Genomic DNA, 23,761 nt, shown 5'->3' on the forward strand with positions numbered 1-23,761 from the left:
TGCCAACCAACAGCTTAGTCCACATATCACCCCTAACTTTCTAAACACATAGTAAAGCTATGGTAGCCACCGCAGAACAAACATGCTCTGTAGAACAGTTTTTCCATTTAGGGCTACTGTAGAAACATGACGGTGACTTTCATGTAAGGGGACCCGCAGTGTATTTAGATAGAAACTGCTTATTCTAAGGAAATAAAAACAATACCGTTAATTATGTAAAGTGTTAATGTATGTAGATTATATTGAATTTCTGTCAAGAGAGCGTCTGACACTAAAAGTTACGCAATGCACATAAGGACACAATGGGAACTTGAAAATATGCCATGATCCCATTTGTCGAAGTAACAACATTTTTGTGTATTGTTGTTTTGGGTAATTTGAGAATGATATTTTTGAATACTTGCCATACACTGATGCTGTCACTCCTGCTGTTCCCATTGTCAAGTTTAAATGAATTTGCGCTTAAGGTGCGTGACAAAAACACAGTATAAATCCAGTATAGTGCAGTATAAATGCGATTAAAGTGTTTACATGGCCACATACTGTACTGCGATTAAAAACTCTATGTTATACTATACGTTATAATACGATTATACTTGCAGAGATTATGAGCTTACTTTTACCAAAGTATTGTGTTTCCATGAGTTAAAGTATAATCGCAATATTGCCCAAATCCCATTATAATCGCATTATGAGGGTGCATGTAAACATCAGTCATGCTCCACCAACATATTACACACTTTACTGCATTGATTTTCAATCATGTTCCTGGTGATGCACTGCTCTGCACATTTTGTATGTCTCTCTTACCTGACACGCTTCAGCTCAGTTTATGGAGCTCTCAATTAACTATGATGTTAATAAACTTTTGATGTATTCAAAGCTCAGATGCTATTGTCACTTTTGACCCACTTGTGTGTGTGTTACCTTCGTCCCAACTGAGAGGGTTGAAAGTAACAATGTGCAACTTATGTTCAAAATGAAGTCGTTCTACATTTGTACAAAATACCACCTGGTACTGATAGACGACACTTTGGGCCCTATTTTAACGATCTGAAACGCAAGTGCAAAGAGCAAAGCGCAAGTGAGTTTGTGGGTGGATCTTGGGCGCTGTTGCTATTTTCCCGCTGGGAGAAATAACTCTTGCGCCAGGCGCAAATCAATAAGGGGTTGGTTTGAAGTAGGTTCATTATTCATAGGTGTGGTTTGGGCGTAACGTCAAATAAACCAATCAGAACGTCATCCAACATTCCCTTTAAACGCAAGTGCGCAAGTTCCATGGCGGGTTGCTATATGAGGGATTTACCAGGCGCACGCCAGGAGCGGTTCACAGCCGAGGAGACCGACGTCCTTGTAAGACCAGTCAAAGACAGAGAAGTTGTTTTGTATGGGGATAGGAGAAACCCGCCCAAATCAGCGTCAGTTAAACAGGCGTGGGAGGAAATAGCCACAACTGTCTCATCAGCTGGCATCCCCGGGACGTTACGCCGCAAGCGCTACAATGATGTCAGGAGACGGGGGAATCCCAAGCTTGCCAGCATAAATCGGCCACGCCGTGTAACGGGAGGCCAGCAGAGGACATCGCTGCGTCCACCCCAAAGTACACTTACAAATCAAGTTCACATACATAAAGGTTTCTTATGAAAACATTTGAATTATTATTTACGTAAAATAAACGTAATAAAGCCACACAACAAACTTATGAAAATATTTTAATCGTTATTTGCATGATAATTTTTTAACGCAGCCACACAAAATAAATAAAAACTTTCACCACAATGCTCACCACAATGATTTCCCTTATCTCATGTATTAATATTTTTTATTGTAACAATTTATGATTTGCAAAAATAACTGTTGCATCTGTCTAGATTAGATAAGCAAAGTGTGTGCGCGTTGTGCACGCTATACATTATGGTCAAGCATGCCCCCTAAAATAGCATAATGAACAACGCGCAATGCGCCTCTGACTTTAGAATAGTTTTTTCTGGTCAGTGGCGCAATTGTTTTTTGAAACTGCAAAATAGCATCAGGGATGGTTTGCGCCGGAACACGCCTCCTTTTTTGCGCTGAACCGCCCAGGGAGCGCAAGTTTATTCCCTAGTTTGCCGACGTGCGTCTGTGGAGGGAAAAACCCGCTGTGCGCCGGTGCAAAATACGAATGATACATGCGTCACTGACAAAGTCAATTGCGCTGGCTGCAAGATAGGGCCCATAGTGTTAATAGAAAAGTGTTTGTAAAAGAGTGTGTATTAATAGAGACATTTACATTTTAAATTGCTATCTGCTATTGTTTATTTATTCTGACACAGAGACACAGAGCAATCAGAATAAAAAACCCCAAATCCAGCATATAGAGGTTCAGTAAATGTTGTGTTGACTGTGTGTAAGTGTGCAAGTGTTCGAGTGTCAGAGACGCTGTAGAAGGACAGAGTGCCGGCCGACCAGTCCAGATATACTCCTATTATTTTAGGTTGTGGTGAAGGTACAGATATGTCAATACTGTTTTTATTACACCACACTGTGAATCGGCCATTCACACAGCTCAAGGCCCAAGACTTTTCATTGAGTCCAAAATCGCAGTCTTCAGTCTTTCCTTTCCTACCGATTCCTTTATATGCCATCGCTATATCAGACCAGCCGCTCCATTCAGCCTCCCAATAACAGCGTCCAGTCAGACCCTCGTTACACAGCACCTGTTCATAACACTCAAATCTGTCTGGATGATCAGGATACAGCTGCTCTTCTTTCAAATGTGTCACCTTTTTGTTGTCCTCAGAGAGAACAAGATGAACGTTTGCTGTGTTTGGATCCAGTGTGAGATCACAGAAATCTGAATACAAGAGAAGAGATTAAACAGAGTCAATGATACTTTTACAATGTGGTTAAATGCGAGGGAGAATGTGAGTAAAGGACAGAAAGACCTACATTTTCTCAGACCTGGTGTGATCCTGAAGTGTTCTCCCTGGTCCAAACTAGACAAACAAATACATTTCATTACAAACAGATTTTAATATTTTCAGAAAAAAATGAAACATGTAACCTTTATTATTTATAAAAGAAGCTAGGATATATTTTTATGTATTTTTATATTACACACAATACCACACATACTTGAGAGCACAGTTTATAAGACTTTCTTTGAGCATCTGTCGTCCTGAGTGTTGTGGGTGATTGTAGCTCAGATCCAGCTCTCTCAGGTGTAATGATGGGTTTGAACTCAGAGCTGAAGCCAAATAACAACAACCTTCATCTGTCACCATACAACCTGATAATCTACAGACACAAAAACAGACATACAATTTAAAGTCACACACACAGATGATCTACAGTCACACATGTCAACAGCCAGACAAGCTACAGACACACACGTCAACAGACAGATAATCTACAGACACACACACATCAAAAGACAGATAATCTACAGACACACACATCAACAGACAGATAATCTACACACACACACACACACACACACACACACACACACACACACACACACACACACACACACACACACACACACACACACACACACACACACACACACACACACACACATCAACAGACAGATAAATCTACAGACACACACACACATCAACAGACAGATAATATACAAACACACACACATCAACAGACAGATAATCTACACACACACAAACACACACATCAACAGACAGATAATCTACAGACACACAGCAACAGACAGACAATCTACAGACACACAGCAACAGACAGATAATTTCCAAACACACACATCAACAGACAGATAATCTACAGACACAGACATCAACAAACAGATAATCTACAGACACACACACATCAACAGACAGATAAATCTACAGACACACACACATCAACAGACAGATAATATACAAACACACACACGTCAACAGACAGATAATCTACACACACACAAACACACACATCAACAGACAGATAATCTACAGACACACAGCAACAGACAGACAATCTACAGACACACAGCAACAGACAGATAATTTCCAAACACACACATCAACAGACAGATAATCTACAGACACAGACATCAACAGACAGATAATCTACAGACACACAGCAACAGACAGACAATCTACAGACACACAGCAACAGACAGATAATTTCCAAACACACACATCAACAGACAGATAATCTACAGACACAGACATCAACAGACAGATAATCTACAGACACACAGCAACAGACAGACAATCTACAGACACACAGCAACAGACAGATAATTTACAGACACACACATCAACAGACAGATCATCTACAGACACACACATCAACAGACAGATAATCTACAGACACACACATCAACAAACAGAACATCTACAGACAGATAATTTACAGACACACATCAACAGACAGATAATTTACAGACACACATCAACAGACAGATAATTTACAGACACACATCAACAGACAGATAATCTACAGACACACATCAACAGACAGATAATCTGCAGACACACATCAACAGACAGATAATCTAAAAACACATGCATCAACAGACAGATAATCTACAGACAAACAGATAGATAATCTAAAGAAACACACAGCAACAGACAGATAATTTACAGACACACATCAACAGACAGATAATTTACAAACACACATCAACAGACAGATAATCTACATACACATGCATCAACAGACAGATAATCTACAGTCAAACAGATAGATAATCTAAAGAAACACACATCAACAGACAGATAATCTACAGACACACCCATCAACAGACAGATAATCTGCAGACACACATCAACAGACAGATAATCTACAGACACACAGCAACAGACAGATAATTTACAGACACACATCAACAGACAGCTAATCTACAGACATATGCATCAACCGACAGATAATCTACAGACAAACAGATAGATTATCTAAAAAACACACATCAACAGACAGATAATCTACAGACCGCTAAAAAATAAAGATACACATCAAACGCATAATCTGCATATAGAGGTTGTGATTATTTCTGTTAGTATGTTTATAAAATCTTATTTCCAGAACACTCATAAAATACTTAATCCTTACTTCAGTATCTTAAGTTTACAGTCTGGACTCTTTAGAGCGTCAGAGATGAGCTTCACTCCTGAATCCTGCAGGTCATTGTTACTCAAGTCCAGATCTCTCACAGGTGAGTTTGAGGATTGTAGAGCTGAGGCCACAATTTTACAGCACTCAACTGTGAGATCACAGTCAGCAAGTCTAAACATAAACACATGTAATTAGTGGGACTCTTTTATGGGTATTTCAATATCAGATTTGATTGAAAGTGTCATAAGTTGTCATATATTATCCCTCTATTTCCTACCATGTAAAAATGTTACTTCATCAAATCAGTTTAGATAAAGAAATAAAAACTATACTACTGTATTGTAAAACCTTACATAGCTCTTGTGCAGTTGCTGACAGCTGGTATGAGTCTTCTTCTCCCCTCCTGTGTTGTGTTGTATTTCTTCAGATTCAGCTCATCCAGCACCTCCTCTGACATCTGAAGCATGTAGGCTATTGCTGAACAGTGAGCAGCAGAGAGTTTCTTCTCTGAGTGTTTGTCTGATCTCACAAACTCCTCAATCTCTCTGTACAGAGTCTGATCATTCACTTCAAGAAGACACAGAAACAGATTGATGGATCTGTCAGCTGAGAGATGATCAAGTTTAATTTTATCTTTAATGTACTGTGTGATTTCCCTGATGGTTTCTGAGGTTTTCACCTTGTGTGTCAGAAGATCTTGTAAGACTCTCTGATTGGATTCCAGTGAGATGCCCAGCACGAATCGCAGGAAAAGATCCAGATGTCCAGTTTCACTCTGAAGAGTTTTATCTACTGCACCTTTAAGCAAATTATTCAATGGATCAAAAAATGCAAGAGCTTTCATAGCAGTACATGCACAGCAGTAAAACCAATAGAATGCAGCCAGAAACTCCTGAAAGCTGAGATGTATGAAGCAGTAGATTTTTCTCTGATGTATCCCAGATTCCTCCTTAAAGATCTCAGTAAAAATCCCAGAATACACTGAGGCGTCAGTGATGTCAATGCCAGACTCTCTCAGCTCCTCCTCATAAAACATCACATTACCCTTCATCAGCTGTTTGAAAGCCAGTTCAGACAGTTTGACAATCACTTCTCTGTTGGACTGCAGGAGTTTCTCTGGATCTCTCTCATCATACTTCTCATTCTTCATATTCATCTGAATCAGCAGGAAGTGGATGTACATTTCAGTCAGAGTTTTAGGGATTTCTGTTCTCTCATTGTCTTGTTTCAGGATGTTTTGAAGCACAGTGGATGAGATCCAACAGAAGACTGGTATGTGACACATGATGTGGAGACTTCTTGATCTTCTGACGTGTGAGATGATTCTGCTGGCTTGATGTTCATCACTGATTCTCTTCCTGAAATATTCCTCCTTCTGAGCGTCATTGAAACCCTGGATTTCTGTCAGACGGTTGATGTATTTAGAAGGGATCTGATTGGCTGCTGCTGGTCTGGAGGTGATCCAGATGAGAGCAGATGGAAGGAGATCTCCTTTCATGAGGTTTGATATCAACACAGGCACTGATGAAGTCTCAGTCACCTCAGAAACTTTCTCAGTATCTGAAAACATCAGTGTCATTCTGTTTTCATCCAGACCATCAAAGATGAACACAACTTTACACTCATCATAAATCTTTGAGTCCAGATCTTGAAGTTCAGGATGAAAGTCAAGCAGAAGTTTGTGAAGACTGTACCGATCATCTTGAATCAAGTTCAGTTCTCGAAACGGAAACACAAACATGAAATCTATATCCTGATTGGCTGTTCCCTCTGCCCAATCCAGAATGAACTTCTGTACAGAGACGGTTTTTCCAATTCCAGCAATGCCTTTGGTAAAAACACTCTTGATTTTGTCTTTCCTCTCTCTTCTTTTCTTTGTTTTATATTCTGGTTCAGGTAAGCGTTTAAAGATGTCATTGCAGTAGATTGTTGTGTCTTGTAAGTGTTGTGTTCTGGTGTTTTTCTCCATATGTAAAACTTCATGTTCTTCATTCACTCCTTTACTTTCTCCCTCTATGATGTACAGTTGTGTGTAAATCCTCTTCAGGAGGGTTTGATTCTCTTGGTGTTTGATTCCCTCAAATAAACTCTCATACTTGTTCTTCATGATGGTTTTGTGTTGATCTCTGACTTTCTGCAGAACATCATCTACTGGTTCATGAGAATCCTGATGATAATCTTCCCCACTGCAGAGATAATTAGTAAAGATAAATTATTATTATTATTGTACATTTTATTTATAGGTGCCTTTCATGGCACTCAATGACAACTTACAAATAGTGAAAATAGTGTCAATAGGTTAAAAATAAATAAGAAACAAAAAAGGTCCCAGGACAAAACCCTGTAGAACACCAGATACAAAATGAGTGTGAACAGTAAGATAGTAACAAAACAAAAAAAAAAGTACCAGTAAATCCTAGAGATTTTAATCTCCTATAGAATATGAAATGATGTTAAATGCTGCAGTAAGATCGGGAAGAATAAATATTGATAACCGACCAGAATTAGCAGCAGTGCAGTCTCAACACTGAGTAAAGGATAAAACCCTGATTGGAACTGCTCATACAAACTATTGCATGAAAGATGACCACAAAGCTGAGGGGCAGGCAGCGAACAATCAGAATAATCAGTAAACACTCCAAACAGGCACGGGATAATCAGCCAGATAATAACGCTTAGAAATGATGCCGGGGGAAATCAAGACTTCGCGAAGAGAGTCCATGCTGAGAGTCTTAAATAGGCAGAGTGATGAGAATCAGGTGCAAGTGAAATCAGTTCAGGTATGTGGGCTTATGGGAAATGTAGTCGGAATAATACCCAGAGGATGGCTCCCTCTGGTGGAGATCGAGGAGCGAAGCAGGAGCTTCACTCGTAACACATGCATTGTAAGTGCACTGTATGTTTGAACCTTTATTTTGTAATTTTGAGTATTCACTTCCGGGTCATGGTATTTCACTGGTTTCACCTGTATAAGTATTTCACTCCATTTCCTGTTTGTTAGTGTGTATTGGAACAGGGGGGAAGTAAGCGGGAAAGCTTACTTTCTGTTGACCGTAAACTTGGACGTCAAAACATCGTAGGTTACCGTAAACTTTATTGGTCTATTTTAATGTGACTTTATGGACTTCATCATCAGTTAAAAGTATGTCTGTACTTAGAGTTTTGCATCATCGTATGCGTTTTTGTTTATGAGTTTGTTGTTTTCGTTTGTTTGTATACATGAATGTCTCTACAATAAATATCATCAAAGAACAACTGGAACGCGTCAGCAAATGCTTCTTCTCGATACTTCGCCCCTGAGCGGTTATTGGTTGCCGCTATATATAAGTCAACAGAAACTGGCTCTGTTTGGAAGTTTGGACGCAATTGGAAATGGCTTCATCTGCTCACCTGTGTTTGTATAAGGAGACTCATCACCACACATACTTGTCGCACGAAAACGGCAATTGAGGTATGTCCGCGATTTCAATTATTTGTGAGCTGTGTTTGTTGTTGCTGTGGAAGACGCTGCTATATGCTACTGCTACGTTGGATTGGAATTGGATTTGAGGTGCGTTTGCTTATGAGCTCATGATTGTGGATGTTGCTCTGTGTACCCGAAGACAGCGTTGTTTGGAATTAAGTTCACACCGTTGTAGTGTTGATGAACTAAATGGAGCACAACGCTGATAGCGGCGAGCAAGACGCCGATTGCGGCATGCAAGACGCCAAAGGGGGCGTGCAAAATGCTAATGGCAGCGACCAAGACGCTGGTGGTGGCAAACGAGAGCGTAAGCTCACGGCTAAGGCTTTGTTGGCAAAAATTGAATCGCTACAAAAGGATCGGAAGATTAAAGTGAACAAAGTGAAAGGTATGATTGGAATCATGATGGAACTGATGAAATGTGATGAAAATGCGTCTCAACTGAGCTCAATGTTGGAAAGTATGAAACTGACTATGTCTGAAGCTATTGTGTCACACAAATGTTTACTACCTCTTGTACCTCTGGATGAACTAAGCAAACAAAATGAATGGTTTGATGCCATCTGTACCCGTTATCATAGTTTTGTGGAGGATTTGGAATTTTGGCTCTTTGAAGCTAAGAACACAAAAGCTTTTAACCCTCATGAACCAGTCATCGTATCACAAATGACATGTATACCAGAGTTATCTACTTCTGTTGTTGCTACAGCATGTAATATTCAACACAAGCCTGTACAAACTGAGTCTGGTGATTGTAATGACGATGTTCAACCAAGTGACAGTGTTTCAAACACAAGCAAAAAAGGGTCTTCTGGAGTAATGTCTCATGGATCTCGATCCAGCCGCTCTTCTGTGTCATCTACACGTCTTAAGGCTGAAGCAGAATTGGCTGCATTATTAGCCACTCAACAAATGTTACAAAGGAAACATGCATTGGAGGAGCAAGAAGAGCAACTGAGGAAAACAAGAGAAAATCTGGAGTTGGAAACCAAACTGGCTGAGTCAATGGCTAAATTAAAGGTGTATCAAAATGCAAAACTAGGATCATATACCTCTGCTAATAGAATTAAATCCAGTTCTCGTCATATTAATGTGGAAGCATTGATTCCTTCAGATACTGAGCCATTTGTATCACAAACTTTGACTGCTTATGGAACATCTCAAGCTCATGCTGCACAAGGCATCTCAGCTCATGCTGCACAAGGCATCTCAGCTCATGCTGCACAAGGCATCTCAGCTCATGCTGCACAGGGCATCTCAGCTCATGCTGCACAGGGGATCTCAGCTCATGCTGCACAGGGGATCTCAGCTCATGCTGCACAGGGGATCTCAGCTCAAGTACAACAATCATCAATCAGACCCAAAATACAACATTCTCAGATTCCTGCATCTAGCATGTCATTATTGGACAGTCGGAATAATGGAACTGGTAATGGAACGAGTACTCAAAATGATCTCAGTTACATGAATATGCTACAACTTATTGATAAGCAGAATGAAATAACTACCTTGTTGGTTAAACAGAATACCCTATCTTCACTTCCACCTAGAGAAATACCTTACTTTGATGGAGATCCATTACGCTTTCATGAATTCTTACGCTCATTTGAGGAAGTGGTGGAAAAAAGGGCAGATAGCCCAGGTGACTGCTTGCATTTTTTGGAACAATATACAAGAGGACAGCCCAAAGAAATCGTTCGAAGTTGCCAACATATGACTCCATTACAAGGCTACTTGAAGGCAAAAACTTTACTCAAGGAGAATTTTGGAGATGAGGTGAAAATAGCTGCTTCTTACATGAACAAGGCTCTTTCATGGAAAGTGATTAAATTTGAAGATGCAAAGGCTCTGCAAGAATATGCTCTCTTCCTAAGGAGTTGTTGCAATGCTATGCAAAGTATGAATTACATGAATGAGTTAAACCTCACTTCCAACATGCAGATCATTCTCTCAAAACTTCCATACAAATACAGAGATAAATGGAGAATTGTTGCATACGAGTTAAAGGAACGAAACAACAGTCAGACTACCTTTGTTGATATTGTCAATTTTATTGAGAAACATGTGAAAATCCTTTCAGATCCTGTGTTTGGGAATATACAGGATACACCCTCCACAGGAACTAACAAAGTGAATGCAAGAATGACTCCGCAAAAGTCCAGAAGTAGTTTTGGTACCACAATTTCTTCCATGTCCAATGTAAAGGAGCACAGTAAGACAGTAACCAACAACAACTGTATCTTTTGTGATGGAGAGCATGCATTGAGTGTTTGTCATAAACTTTCAAAAAAAGGGCACAGAGAAAAGATGAACTTCCTGAAAGTTAAAGGAATATGTTTTGGTTGTTTACAGACTGGACATATCAGCAGAGATTGCAAGAAGAGAAGAACTTGCACTGTATGTAATCTTAATCATCCAGATCTTCTTCACATATTCCAGCGTGAAAGGTCAGATACTTCACACAAGCAATCTGAATTGAAAACTGCTATTGGTAGTGCTATGATTTCCCTACAGTCCAATGCTCATACTGGGGCTGGTACAGACTGCTGTGCATTATCCATTGTTCCTGTGTGTGTCAAGTCAAAAAAGGGAAATAATGTTGTGAAAACTTACGCTTTTCTGGATTCAGGCAGCTCTGCTTCATTTTGTACTGAAAGTTTAATGCATAAGCTCAATCTCCCTGGTAAAAAAGTGAATATTCTTCTCAGGACCATAAGTCAAGACAAATCAGTCAGCAGTTATGTCCTGAATGATTTGGAAGTGTCTGGGTTGAATCAGGAACATTATTGTTTAATACCTGAGGTATATACTCAAGATGCTATGCCTGTAACTACAGCTAATATAGCTTCACAAAATGATCTTCAGTCTTGGCCAAATTTGTGTCACCTCAACTTACCTGCAATCGACTCTGATGTTGAACTCTTGATTGGAGCCAATGTTCCACAGGCATTAGAACCTTGGCAGATCATAAGAAGTCAGAATAATGGTCCCTATGCAATAAAAACTATGTTTGGCTGGACGATTAATGGACCACTTAAAGGAACGGTCACAAAGGAAGATGCTATGAATCGATCTCCTGTAATGGTGAGTAGGATTTCGGTGCTGAAATTGGAAGAACTGTGGAAGCGACAGTTTAAGGCAGATTTTCCTGAGACTGCTCATGATGAACAGATTGGATCATCGAGGGAAGATCAACAATTTATGGATTTTGTGTCCCGTTCAGCAAAACTCATTGATGGTCACTATCACATTGGACTGCCATTCAGAAACACTGATGTTATCATGCCAGTTAATCGTAAAGTTGTGGAGCAGCGTGCTGTACATCTGCAAAGAAGGTTCAAAGTGAATCCTACCTTTCATGCAAACTACACCACCTTCATGGAAGATGTTATTAGTAAGGGTTATGCAGAAAGAGTACCCATGGCCGAGTTGGAAAGATGTGATGGACATCTTTGGTATATACCACATCATGGTGTATACCATCCTAAAAAACACAAAATAAGGGTTGTGTTTGATTGCGGCGCTTCTTATCAAGGTACATCGTTGAATGGTAATCTCTTACATGGCCCTGATCTAACTAGTTCACTAGTTAGCGTACTTGTACGATTCAGACTAGAAACTGTTGCCCTGATGGCCGACATTGAGTCTATGTTTCATCAGGTGAAAGTCCACCCAGTAGATCGTGATCTTTTAAGGTTTCTTTGGTGGCCTGAAGGTAACATGAACAACAGTTTGGAGGAATACAGAATGGTGGTACATTTATTTGGTGCTACATCTTCACCGAGTTGCTCAAACTTCGCATTAAGGAAATGTGCAACAGATCAAAAGGACCTATATGATGACAAGACAAAGGACGTTGTGTTTAATAACTTCTACGTGGATGACTGTCTTGTCTCTGTAACATCTGAATCTGATGCCATACATCTGTACAGGAACCTCACTGATATGTGTGCCAATGGAGGATTTCACTTAACTAAGTGGATGAGTAACAGTCGTGCCGTATTGAGTGCCATACCTGAAAAGGACAAAGAGAGCAAGGTAAAGGACCTTGATTTGGATCATGATGTATTACCACTAGAAAGAGCCCTGGGAGTACAGTGGTGTGCTGAGTCAGACGCCTTTCAATTTAAGGTGGTAGTCCGTGAGCGACCTTTTACCAGAAGAGGAATTCTTTCTGTCGTTAGTTCCATTTATGACCCTCTAGGATTCCTCTCACCTGTGATTCTATCTGCAAAAATAATCCTACAAGATCTATGCAGAAAGGAAATTGGATGGGACGATGTTATTCCTGACGACTATATACAACGTTGGAGGAAGTGGCTAGATGACCTGCATCATTTGGAAAGTTTCAAGGTCAAAAGGTGTATAAAGCCTGATGGATTTGGTGAAGTAACATCTGCTCAAATGCACCACTTTTCAGACGCAAGTGAACAAGGATTCGGTGTGGTGTCTTACCTGTTGATTCACAACGCCAATAATTTGACACATTCAACTCTTCTGGCAAGCAAGGCAAGAGTTACGCCGTTGAAATCCACTACAATTCCTCGCTTGGAGCTTACAGCTGCCACACTTGCTAGTCGCATTAACAACATATGGATGAGAGAGCTTAAGATGCCCTTTCAGGAATCAATCTTCTGGACAGACAGTACTTCAGTTCTTAAGTACTTACGAAATACGACCACAAGATTCAAGTGCTTCGTTTCTAACAGAGTGTCAGAAATTCTGAAGAACTCTGACATATCACAGTGGAAATATGTGAATTCATTGAGTAATCCAGCGGATTTGACATCAAGAGGAGTAAAAGTGGCTTTATTTCTACAAAATAGTACGTGGCTTACTGGTCCTACATTTCTTGTCTAGCCACAAGAAGAATGGCCAGTAGATCCTACATGTCAAGATGTAATGATGGCTAATGATCCTGAAGTGAAAGTAAGTGTCTTGGTAAACAGGATAGAAGTCAAGGAAGAATCAGACTCCTTATTACGCTTCTTTAATTACTTTTCTTCTTGGATGCGACTGAAAAAGGCCGTTGCATGGATTCTTCGCTTTAAGACAATACTGTTGGATCGTGTCAGAAAGCGGAAACAGCCACAGGCCGTGGATCCATCTCAGCAGATGACAACTGTTGATAAAGGAATACAAAAGTTAACATCTATTGGACACAAGGACCTGCTTTCACTGGAGGAGTTGGAAAAATCAGAAATGGAAATCATACGACTGTGTCAAGAGTGGAAATTTTATGATGAGTTGGCAAGTCTGCAAAAGAATGGAATAGTCAAGAGAAGTAGTTCTCTCTACCATCTCAATCCCATACTTCAATCTGGTATTTTAAGAGTTGGTGGTCGTCTTAGTAATGCAGAAATTCCTGAAGAAGCTAAATACCCAATTGTACTGACTAAGGATATGCACATTTCTAACCTGATTTTGCACCACATTCATGAACAAGTTGGACATAGTGGGCGAAACTACATGCTGGCTATCCTTCGACAACAATATTGGATCACTGGAGCTGCTGCAGCCATAAGAAGAATTCTATCAAAATGTGTTGTATGTAGAAAGTTCCATGGAACTGCAGGACATCAACAAATGGCAGATTTACCACCAGATCGAGTTTTACCAGATAAACCACCGTTTACTCATGTTGGAGTAGATTGTTTTGGTCCCTTTGAGATAAAACGGGGAAGAGTCACACTAAAACGCTACGGCGTTATCTTTACTTGTCTTGCCATAAGAGCTGTTCACATTGAAATGACTGCATCCTTGGATACAGATTCATTTATTCATGCATTAAGACGCTTCATTGCACGACGTGGACAAGTGGCTGAAATACGCTCAGATAATGGGACAAATTTTGTGGGAGCTGAACGTGAATTACGAGAAGCAATACAAAATTGGAATCAAAATCAGATCAACGACGTTCTTCTTCAAAAGAAGATAAAATGGACATTCAATCCACCTACTGGTTCGCATCATGGAGGAATTTGGGAGAGACTTATACGATCGATAAGGAAAATCCTGAATGCTATTGTTCAAGGTCAGCGCTTGGACGAAGAAGGTCTTCTTACATTTTTTTGTGAAGTGGAATCAATACTTAACAATAGACCTATAACAAGAGCTTCTTCTGACCCTAATGATTTACAAGTCTTAACACCTAATCATCTTCTCCTATTAAAGACAAATTTGACATTACCTCCTGGAACCTTCACAAAAGAGGACTTGTATACGCGTAGAAGATGGCGTCAAGTTCAATACATGTCAAATCTCTTTTGGAAGCGATGGATAACCGATTACCTACCTCTACTACAGGAACGACAGAAGTGGATTGTAAAAACGCGCAACTTTCAGTTGGGAGATGTTGTGCTTGTAGTGGACGACAATGCACCAAGGAGCTCCTGGAATATGGGTAGAATTGTGGACACCACAAAGGACAAAAAAGGATTTGTACGACAAGTCAAAATCAAGACTAAGAGTTCCCTCTTAACTAGACCAATTACAAAAACTATTTGTCTTCTTGAAGCTGAGGAACATCATGAATCTACGGACTAACAACTTATAGTGACATTTGAGAGCTCTCAACGGACATGACAATTCTTATATTATTGAGGACAAACTTTGTATCTACAAAGATGAACTAAACAAACTTTTATTGAAAAAGAAAAAAAAGGGAGAACAAAAAAAAAAAACTCAATGAAAATGTATGTGCCATACTGCAGTGTAAATGTTTGTATTTATTCTTAATTATATTTGATGATTATTACAGATGTATTGTGTAATAATCAGGGGCTGGAATGTAAGTGCACTGTATGTTTGAACCTTTATTTTGTAATTTTGAGTATTCACTTCCGGGTCATGGTATTTCACTGGTTTCACCTGTATAAGTATTTCACTCCATTTCCTGTTTGTTAGTGTGTATTGGAACAGGGGGGAAGTAAGCGGGAAAGCTTACTTTCTGTTGACCGTAAACTTGGACGTCAAAACATCGTAGGTTACCGTAAACTTTATTGGTCTATTTTAATGTGACTTTATGGACTTCATCATCAGTTAAAAGTATGTCTGTACTTAGAGTTTTGCATCATCGTATGCGTTTTTGTTTATGAGTTTGTTGTTTTCGTTTGTTTGTATACATGAATGTCTCTACAATAAATATCATCAAAGAACAACTGGAACGCGTCAGCAAATGCTTCTTCTCGATACTTCGCCCCTGAGCGGTTATTGGTTGCCGCTATATGCATAATGTCATTGATTAAAGAAGAATGGAAATGTAACCCAGCTTTAACCAAATGAGTTTGTAAAGGGTCAAGCTGACAATTACCAGATTTATATTTTTGTACAACGGAACATATTTACTCAACTGTAAAAGTAGAAAAAGTAAATAACAGGGACAAGACTGAGCCAGAATGAGATATGTTACAATAAGCTTAAGGTGGAGCTAATTGCTTTTTTTTAAAGAGCATGAATGCTTTATACAACTCTGCAAAATATAGGCCTACATCAGAGTTAACAGAATCAGTTTGCAGAACAGGCACTGTTTAAGCCTTGCCAATTTAATGTGAAGGGGAAAGCATCCATTATGTGAGAAGTTTTGTGAAGTCAGAAGATAGTTTATTTTATTAAAAAGATTAAGTATTAGAATAAGATCTGAGTAATTACAGTATTGGGACTTATCTACATGAACTTGCCTAGAGCCCCACGAGCTGGCCCTGGTCTTGGATATTTCCTGGCTGGTTTAGGTGTTAAAAGGTGAACAGCAGTGTTTGAAGTGAGAGGTGGGCTGAGCCATAAGCATAAGTGTCTGGGTCATTTTCAGTGACAGCTGAATAAATTCACCCATACCCACACCAGACCCATTAGCATAGAGACAAATTAACTTTCGCCAATGTGGCCTGTTTGAATTCACTTCATGTTGAAAGGTAGTGGTTTTCAAACAGAATGATGATTCAATTTTTTTAGAGAAATATTTTTATCAATATCTAATAGCATTACTGTATAATTGGAATAAAACAAATATGTAGAATAACAGTCAAGTTAATACTTTGTTAAATGTTATTAAATGCATATTGCATAAGTGTTTGTTAACTACTCTGTTTTTTATGATTTACTTCGCTGATGAAAATTTGATGATGTTTTTACCTTAGTCCTGACTTTTTTTAATCATGTACTTCAAAGCCAATAATCAAGTCACATTTATTTATATAGCAGTTTATATTTTTATAGACAAAAAAAAACACAGAAAACAGAGAAACTATATTAAATATATAGTATATATTAAATTATAGCAATTCATTTGATAAATGACAAGTATTACATTCAACTAGACATGCCTTTCTATCTAACATGGAAATGGCCCCTAAAAATAAAAAAATACATATTGAATTTCCAATAATACCATGAACAGTGTTACAGCATTTATATCAGAATTTATATCAGCTTATTACACGGCTCTCTGGAATGCTTGATTCTGATTGGTCAGTTGAGACATTTGCAGGTTCGTTCTTTTCAAATAATAACCGCTCCAAAATAATAACGCATAGCCGGACTACTTGCACGAGTAAAATCGCTCTGCGCCAATAAAGATCAATAAAGATTACTGTCTGTTTGGCGCCATCTTGTGACAAACACTCGACAACCACGACAAGACACAGACAGCTTACTGAGACTGAACTTGAAAAAATAGAGCATGACAGCTACGAAGCCAACACACACAAAAATACAGAATGGGGATTAAAACTTCTCAAAGACTGGCTAAAAGAGAAAAAAATGGAGACAGACAAGTATGAAGCAGAGGATCTTAATAAGGTATTACGATCATTTTTATCTGTGCAAAGTTTCGCGGAAGGATAAAAATGTTAATTTAAAACAAATATGCCAATAAAATGTTTCAAATTCATATTCATGTCCAGTTTTTTTCTTATGTGGCAAGTAGCCGTGTAATAAGCGGGATAATGTAGAGGCAGCCGGTAGTTATTGGGAAATAAGCCCCTTCAGTGTGATACAAGACCCTCCGCTTCGCGTCGGGTCCTGATCACACTGTCGGGGCTTATTTCCCAATAACTACCGGCTGCCTCTACATTATCCCTTACATAATCAAGTTCCAACCAGCACTAAACACCTAAAAAACTAAAAGGTGACATGTTTAAGGGTGTTAAAACGGTTGGTTTTGATTTTGTGTCAGATTTAGGCAACTGAATAAAGACTTAAAAAGAGATTTTGATATGCAAATTTTTGTTGAATAAACAGGGAATATAATAATGCGTTATTATAACTATGTTTGGATCAAATTTTTAGTTTTGAGGCAAATGTCAAGTGCATGAGGAATGTTTTAAACGGTGAAAGATGCATAGCTTTACTGACTGCAGCTATAACATTTCATTGCTGTTCCAAAAATTAATATTGTTTTATGTGATGTAACTGGCCTACAAAAAGCGGAAACTACCAGGCAGATAAGCAGCCAAATTAAGCAGATTGTGAAGAAATTAATAAAGAAGTCCATCTAACATTGCTTCTGGGGGACACAGGCTAGGGGCAGGCATTTAAAAATAGCTTCAAATGTTGTAATCAGGTGTTTACATGGCACACAATTACTGTAATGTCAAACGCGCATTTTCTGCTTCTTCAGATTATTCAAATCATGGGTCTAGGTAAAAAAGATGCTCATTCTCCACCTCAAGGAAAATAATAAAATACAGAATGTAGAATATATTGCAAATCTTTAAAAAGATGTATACAGACAGCCACACAAGTCCTATGTCTTCTCGTAATGTAGATCACATGGAAATGTAATGCAGTACACAAACAAATTATTTTTTTAAAAGTTTAACCACTATCTATAATTTTTAAAAGGTTGAACCACTATCTACACATTTATACTTACAAAGCATCAGAGGTCACGGATTCATCACTGAAATAAGGGGGACCTTGCATTGATTTTTCACTTCTCATAGACAAACAGCTGATGTCCGGTGTTTCACTCCTGGATTGAACAGAAGACCCCACCATTGTCCTTTCACTGAGACTCATTTTTAGAAAGGCATCAGGTCTGTAAACACACACTTTGAATGAGACACAATTTCACCGTCCATGCACACAAAAACACAACACATAGCATACAAGTCCACCAGACATCACTGCATGAACAACTGTATATTACTCGAGTTTTAATGGTATTTCTGAACTTGCTAAATATTTTATTTTAAATTATCCACCCTGCAACGTTGTGGGAACATTGGTTGAAAATAAAACCTACAAAGAATGTTCCCAGAACGTCATTATTTGATTCCAAAAGTAATTAAAAGGGAACCAAAAACATTATAGGAACTTCATGTTGCTGGGTTTATCAAAAACATGAATGCGCGTACATTAGACGAAACAGATTTGCGGCTAAAAAAAGCTCTAATTGCGACTGACAACTACTTTTCTGAAACCCCTTCCATATACATGCTCTCAACAGGATCAGTACAGACCACGCCTTTTTGTTTACATTTGAATAAATTTCCTTTCCTGAGAACATTTCTGTACGTTTTCCCCACCGACCATCAACTTCTATGCGTCACAATATTTGCATTTGAAAATACAGCATGTGCATTAATTCGTCACTCTGTAGTCTTACGATGGTCTCTGTATTGAGACTCTGTATTTAATAAAAGAAAATGTTCGGATAAAGATTTTAACAAACTTACGAGCAGACAATTTTGTCTGGTTACTCGACGATTCTCAAAAATGTCTCGTGTAGGGAGTAGTTCTCAGTTTCGGTTTGAGAATGCACCCCGCCCACCAAGCGTCTCGTACATCACAGGCACTTCCCATACGGCAGAAATATATTTCTCTGGTCTGTATTTCTCAAAAATATGTTTTAAACATATGCTGAATACATTTAGTAGACAGTAAAGCTTAATTAATTCATTTTTGAATTTGAAAATATATTTAGTTTTAACCTTCATATATTAATCAAAATGTATTTCTGGGGCAACAAATAGGCCTACATTTCTAATTTTACAACCTATACAGCAAAGTTTATATTTTTTCCAGGTCAAAAAAAAAGTCAAGTATGTATGAAATATAAAATTTTATAAAGTACATTTTTGCATGTTATGTTTACAGGTATGTAAAGTTTTCTTCCAAAATCCAATGCGACATTAATATAAACAATTTAAAATATATTTCTTTTAAAAATATATTTCATAATATATCAAATATGGCCAAAATATATATTTATGATTTTTTTTTTTATATTTTGAAATAATATTTTAAACTTATATTTGAATATATATATTTTTGCAGTGTGGGTTACTTGTTAAAATTACCACACACTTTATATATTTAAATCAACTTAAATAAACATATTTAAGATTAAGAACAGCAGTGTTCATATAAAAACATGTTAACTGTAAGATGTTATTATATAAATATGCTAAATGTCATTCAACTTTACATATTACATGCAAGTTTTTATTCAAAACAATAACCAGAAAATCTAGTTAAAACATGCGGGTCACATAACTTAATTTCATACCAACAAGTTTTTTGACCTGTATATTTTGCCCTTCCTTAATCTGTATAAATCACACTATGTTTGTCAAATAAAGCTTTCAAACTATTAACTCTGTTGAACACTTTGTTAATAATGACAAAAAGAAGAACATAACAAAATCAGTGCAGTGGCTTAAATAAACCATTTGACAAGCAGTCTATCTCAACCACCTACAGTTGTGTTAAAAAAATAGCAGTGTAATAATAAAAGTGAAAAAACATACACAAATGTTATAAATAGATATTATTTCCTTATTTCAAATGTATTTAGAACATTACACATTCAATTCCAAATGAAAATATTAACAAAATGTCCAAGTCTGTCTTGTTCTTTTAAGGGAAGCAAAAAAAAAAGAATATTAAATAAATAGCAGTGTATTCTCTTTAGACACTTATAAACTGAAGGACTTTAAGATTAAACTTCACTTTAAACTATTGAATTACTAATATTTAGATGCATAACCTCTGTTGATAACTGCTGCTGCACATCTGTGTCAAATCGAGTTAACCAACATCTGGCATCAGGCCACAAAATGTTACGCCATGCTTCTTTGGGCCAGTTGATGTGATTCTGCACGTCTTTATTTCAACAATGTTGCTTTACAGGAGCTTCTTGCAAACACTTAGCTTCAATCAGATGTCTTCTGACTTTCACAGTACTTACAAATCATTTTAGATCTAGAGGTGATGAAAGACTGAATTGTTGCTTTCCTAACTATTCTTCAATCTGTTTTAACAGAAGTTGCTTGTTTTCTTCCATGCGCTTTCAGTTTTTGTTGCCATTTGAAAGCATTTGAGATTACTTTAGCTGCGCATATTAAACTTTGCTGCATTTCTTTATAAGTTTTCACTTCTCAAGTCAATTTTATAATCAAATTGCATTGTTCCTGTAGTAGCAATGATGGAACTGCCCATTTTACTAGAAATTCAGCAGCAGATGTATTTTGTAACAATGGGCGAAACATTTGCTTCCCCTCTTTCTTAATAAATGACTAAAAGGAAAAAATTTCACTGGATTAACAAATGTTTTAATTAAACTACACAATGCTATCATTTTGATCATGCCACTTTAAATAAATGAATATCTGATAACGTTGCATAGCTTCATAAATGCGTAAAGCATAAAAAGACTCAGCGTTTTTTCATTGTCTCATCGATGAGAACTTAAAATCCCGTCATACCTGTTCCACCTTGGTTACTCACAAAGCCAGGAGGGATTACATAACGACAGAAACAAAACAATGTGCAGCCATATAATTAGTCCTAATGGGACTGATGCATACAAGTTGTCTTAAAGAGACAGTTCACCGAAAATGTATATCCTGTGTTCAGTTACTCACTCTGATGTTTAACCTGTTTAAGTTTCTTTATTCTGTAAACACAAAAGAAGATATTTTGATAAATCAGGATAAGCATTCAGTTGATAGTTCCCATTGATATGCATAGTAGGATAAACAAATACAGAAGTCCCATAAACCGTATGCTTATCGTTATTTATCAAAACATCTTTTTTATGATGACCGAATTTTTGGGTGAACTATCCCAATTATCTTCATAACAGCTGCTGCTGCATGTTAGTGGTACTAGTACCCAAATGTTTTGCTTATTTCCATCAGAAATGAGCAATTACCCTATTCTTTCATGTAAATTAAACACATTTTGAGTTATTTCCGTAAACTGAAGCGCTGCTAAATCATCAAAATATTGTGCTTAAAGGAGTCATATGACCCGATGTCATGTTTTCCTTTTTTTTAGAGTGCTAAATGATTCAAAAATTAATCTTTTCTTTAAAAGTGAAGCCTCTGCAGTTAAGACGTCATACTGGTTTGAACATTTGAATAACACCGCCCTAATGTTAACGCAAAGATAGACGGTGTTACTTTAAATAACCCTGTAGTGTTTTTGTTTCGTTGCAAAATTACTTTGTTTGGCCTTCCAACATAGTAAACATTAAGAAACCAGGGGTTAGGTTTTATTTACAACACTCTTTCAGAACAGTACATCTCAAATGTTCAATTGTGTGCTGCACATTTTACAAAAGGATTACTTTCTAAACTCGGGGGAGTTACAAGGCTGGATGTACACAAAGGCTTCGTCTAAAAAAAGTGAAGCAATTCCAACTTTGCAACTACGTTGGTTCTGCTGACTGACATCCTGTAAGGAGCCGATGGTTTCATATTTAAAGGGACACTTCACCCATTTGCATTAAGCTTTGTATAGTTAGAACCCCAGTCATGTTTTTGAATGGTCATGCATCATTTCCTCAGTTGCAGCTGAGACAGGAGAAATACAGATTTCAGTGTTGCACATCCTTCTTTCAATGATGTAAAAATCATCATTTTGCATCATTGAAAGAATGAAGTCCAATATCTTTGTTGAGGGGGTGAGACTACAAACACCCCTTTTCTCAGTCAAACAGGCAACAAATTCGAAATGTATGTTACATTTCAACTACAAATATGACGCACTTTCAATAAAGATTAATGTTTCTATGGGTGAAATGCTCCTTTAAAGAATTTCCTACTGACGATTCAAACGCGAGTTTTGAAGCAGTGCAGATTTGTGCTTCTTTGTTGTTTCTATAATCACAAATGCAAACATGGTTTTATGTTTTAGTATCCTTACCTTACCAGCCTTACCATACTGCTCATCTGTGTTTTCTGGGTCAAATTCAGGCTCGTGTTGATAAAGTAGTAAAGACGATAGTATCTCCTGGCTTTCACTATTGCTTTGGGAGCTCATCTTTCAAAACATGGCAAGGAGCATTACATTTCCATTTACATAATTGAGGTATTCAGCCAATCACAACGCATTGGACAGTTGACCAATCAGTTCACACCGCGCTTTCTCAGAACGATGAGCTTTGACCAAAACGACCTGTTACAGATCGATGGGACTGAGAGGTGCTAAAAAAATGTACGGTATGTGGAAAATAATGCGTTTTTTTTTTAACCATAAACCATGCAAATAATTTGTACTACACCAAATACACAAAACAATGTGCTTTGTAATCACAAAAAATGGGCCCTAACACAACTGTGTATCTGTGAAGTTCTTAATATTAAACTGCAATTGTTTTTAAAATAATAAAAAACATTAGTATTAAAAGGCAAAATGCTAGATACAATATGTGTGCGTGATAGAGTATTGCATTAGCAGTGCAAAACTAAGGTGTGATCCCAAGGGACACACATGCTGGTTAATCAATCTATACCTTGTACGGTAAGTCTCTTTGGATAAAATGAAATGTTATCAATATCACTCACAGTAAGTATCAATCATTCAACTTGAAAGTTAGTATTGTTTTCTTATAAACATTATATATAGAGCTTTATGGTTTAAATTGATCAGTGTTTCCTAGCAACTATTGTTCAGGTTAAATACTGTGTGACATCATTAAATGTCTCCTCTGAATCTAATTGTATTTTATCTAAGGAATGTTCAGCACATTTACTAATACGTATAGGCTTGGAGAACATCGGCCTTCTTTTGATGTGTAAGGGGAGGTTTTGAAAGATCTGTCCCCTCAGAGCCTATCTACATTGTGTTTTCAGAGAAGGTAAATGACCAAGAGCTTTTTGGCTGAACTGTGTCGTACTGTAAACGCTCCTGTCTGTATGTGTGTGTGTGTGTGTGTGTGTGTGTGTGTGTGTGTGTGTGTGTGTGTGTGTGTGTGTGTGTGTGTGTGTGTGTGTGTGTGTGTGTGTTTGTATAGAT

General features: G+C 37.8%; 1 protein-coding gene across 1 annotated transcript; it reads right to left on the reverse strand.

Moving 5' to 3' along the window:
• Window positions 1–1,163: 1,163 nt before the first annotated feature.
• Window positions 1,164–22,810, reverse strand: LOC135750629 (NLR family CARD domain-containing protein 3-like). The gene is made up of 7 exons (XM_065269556.2): window positions 22,670–22,810; window positions 18,390–18,554; window positions 5,409–7,241; window positions 5,053–5,226; window positions 3,115–3,276; window positions 2,929–2,975; window positions 1,164–2,833 (listed from the first exon to the last, which is right to left on the reverse strand). Exons 1-7 carry the CDS (start codon window positions 22,693–22,695, stop codon window positions 2,295–2,297), a joined length of 2,946 nt encoding a protein of 981 aa, XP_065125628.1. The 5' UTR covers window positions 22,696–22,810; the 3' UTR covers window positions 1,164–2,294.
• Window positions 22,811–23,761: the final 951 nt, after the last annotated feature.

The sequence above is a fragment of the Paramisgurnus dabryanus genome, chromosome 4 (assembly GCF_030506205.2).
Source record: "Paramisgurnus dabryanus chromosome 4, PD_genome_1.1, whole genome shotgun sequence".
NCBI lineage: Eukaryota > Metazoa > Chordata > Actinopteri > Cypriniformes > Cobitidae > Paramisgurnus > Paramisgurnus dabryanus.

Coding starts and splice junctions, on each gene's coding strand:
- LOC135750629 (XM_065269556.2), bottom strand. CDS start 22,695: ATGAGCAGTATGGTAAGGCTGGTAAG. Junction 3,277..5,052: donor TGTAAACTTAAGATACTGAA/GTAAGGATTAAG, acceptor TTGTGTCTGTAG/ATTATCAGGTTGTATGGTGA. Junction 2,834..2,928: donor CACACCAGGTCTGAGAAAAT/GTAGGTCTTTCT, acceptor TCTTGTATTCAG/ATTTCTGTGATCTCACACTG.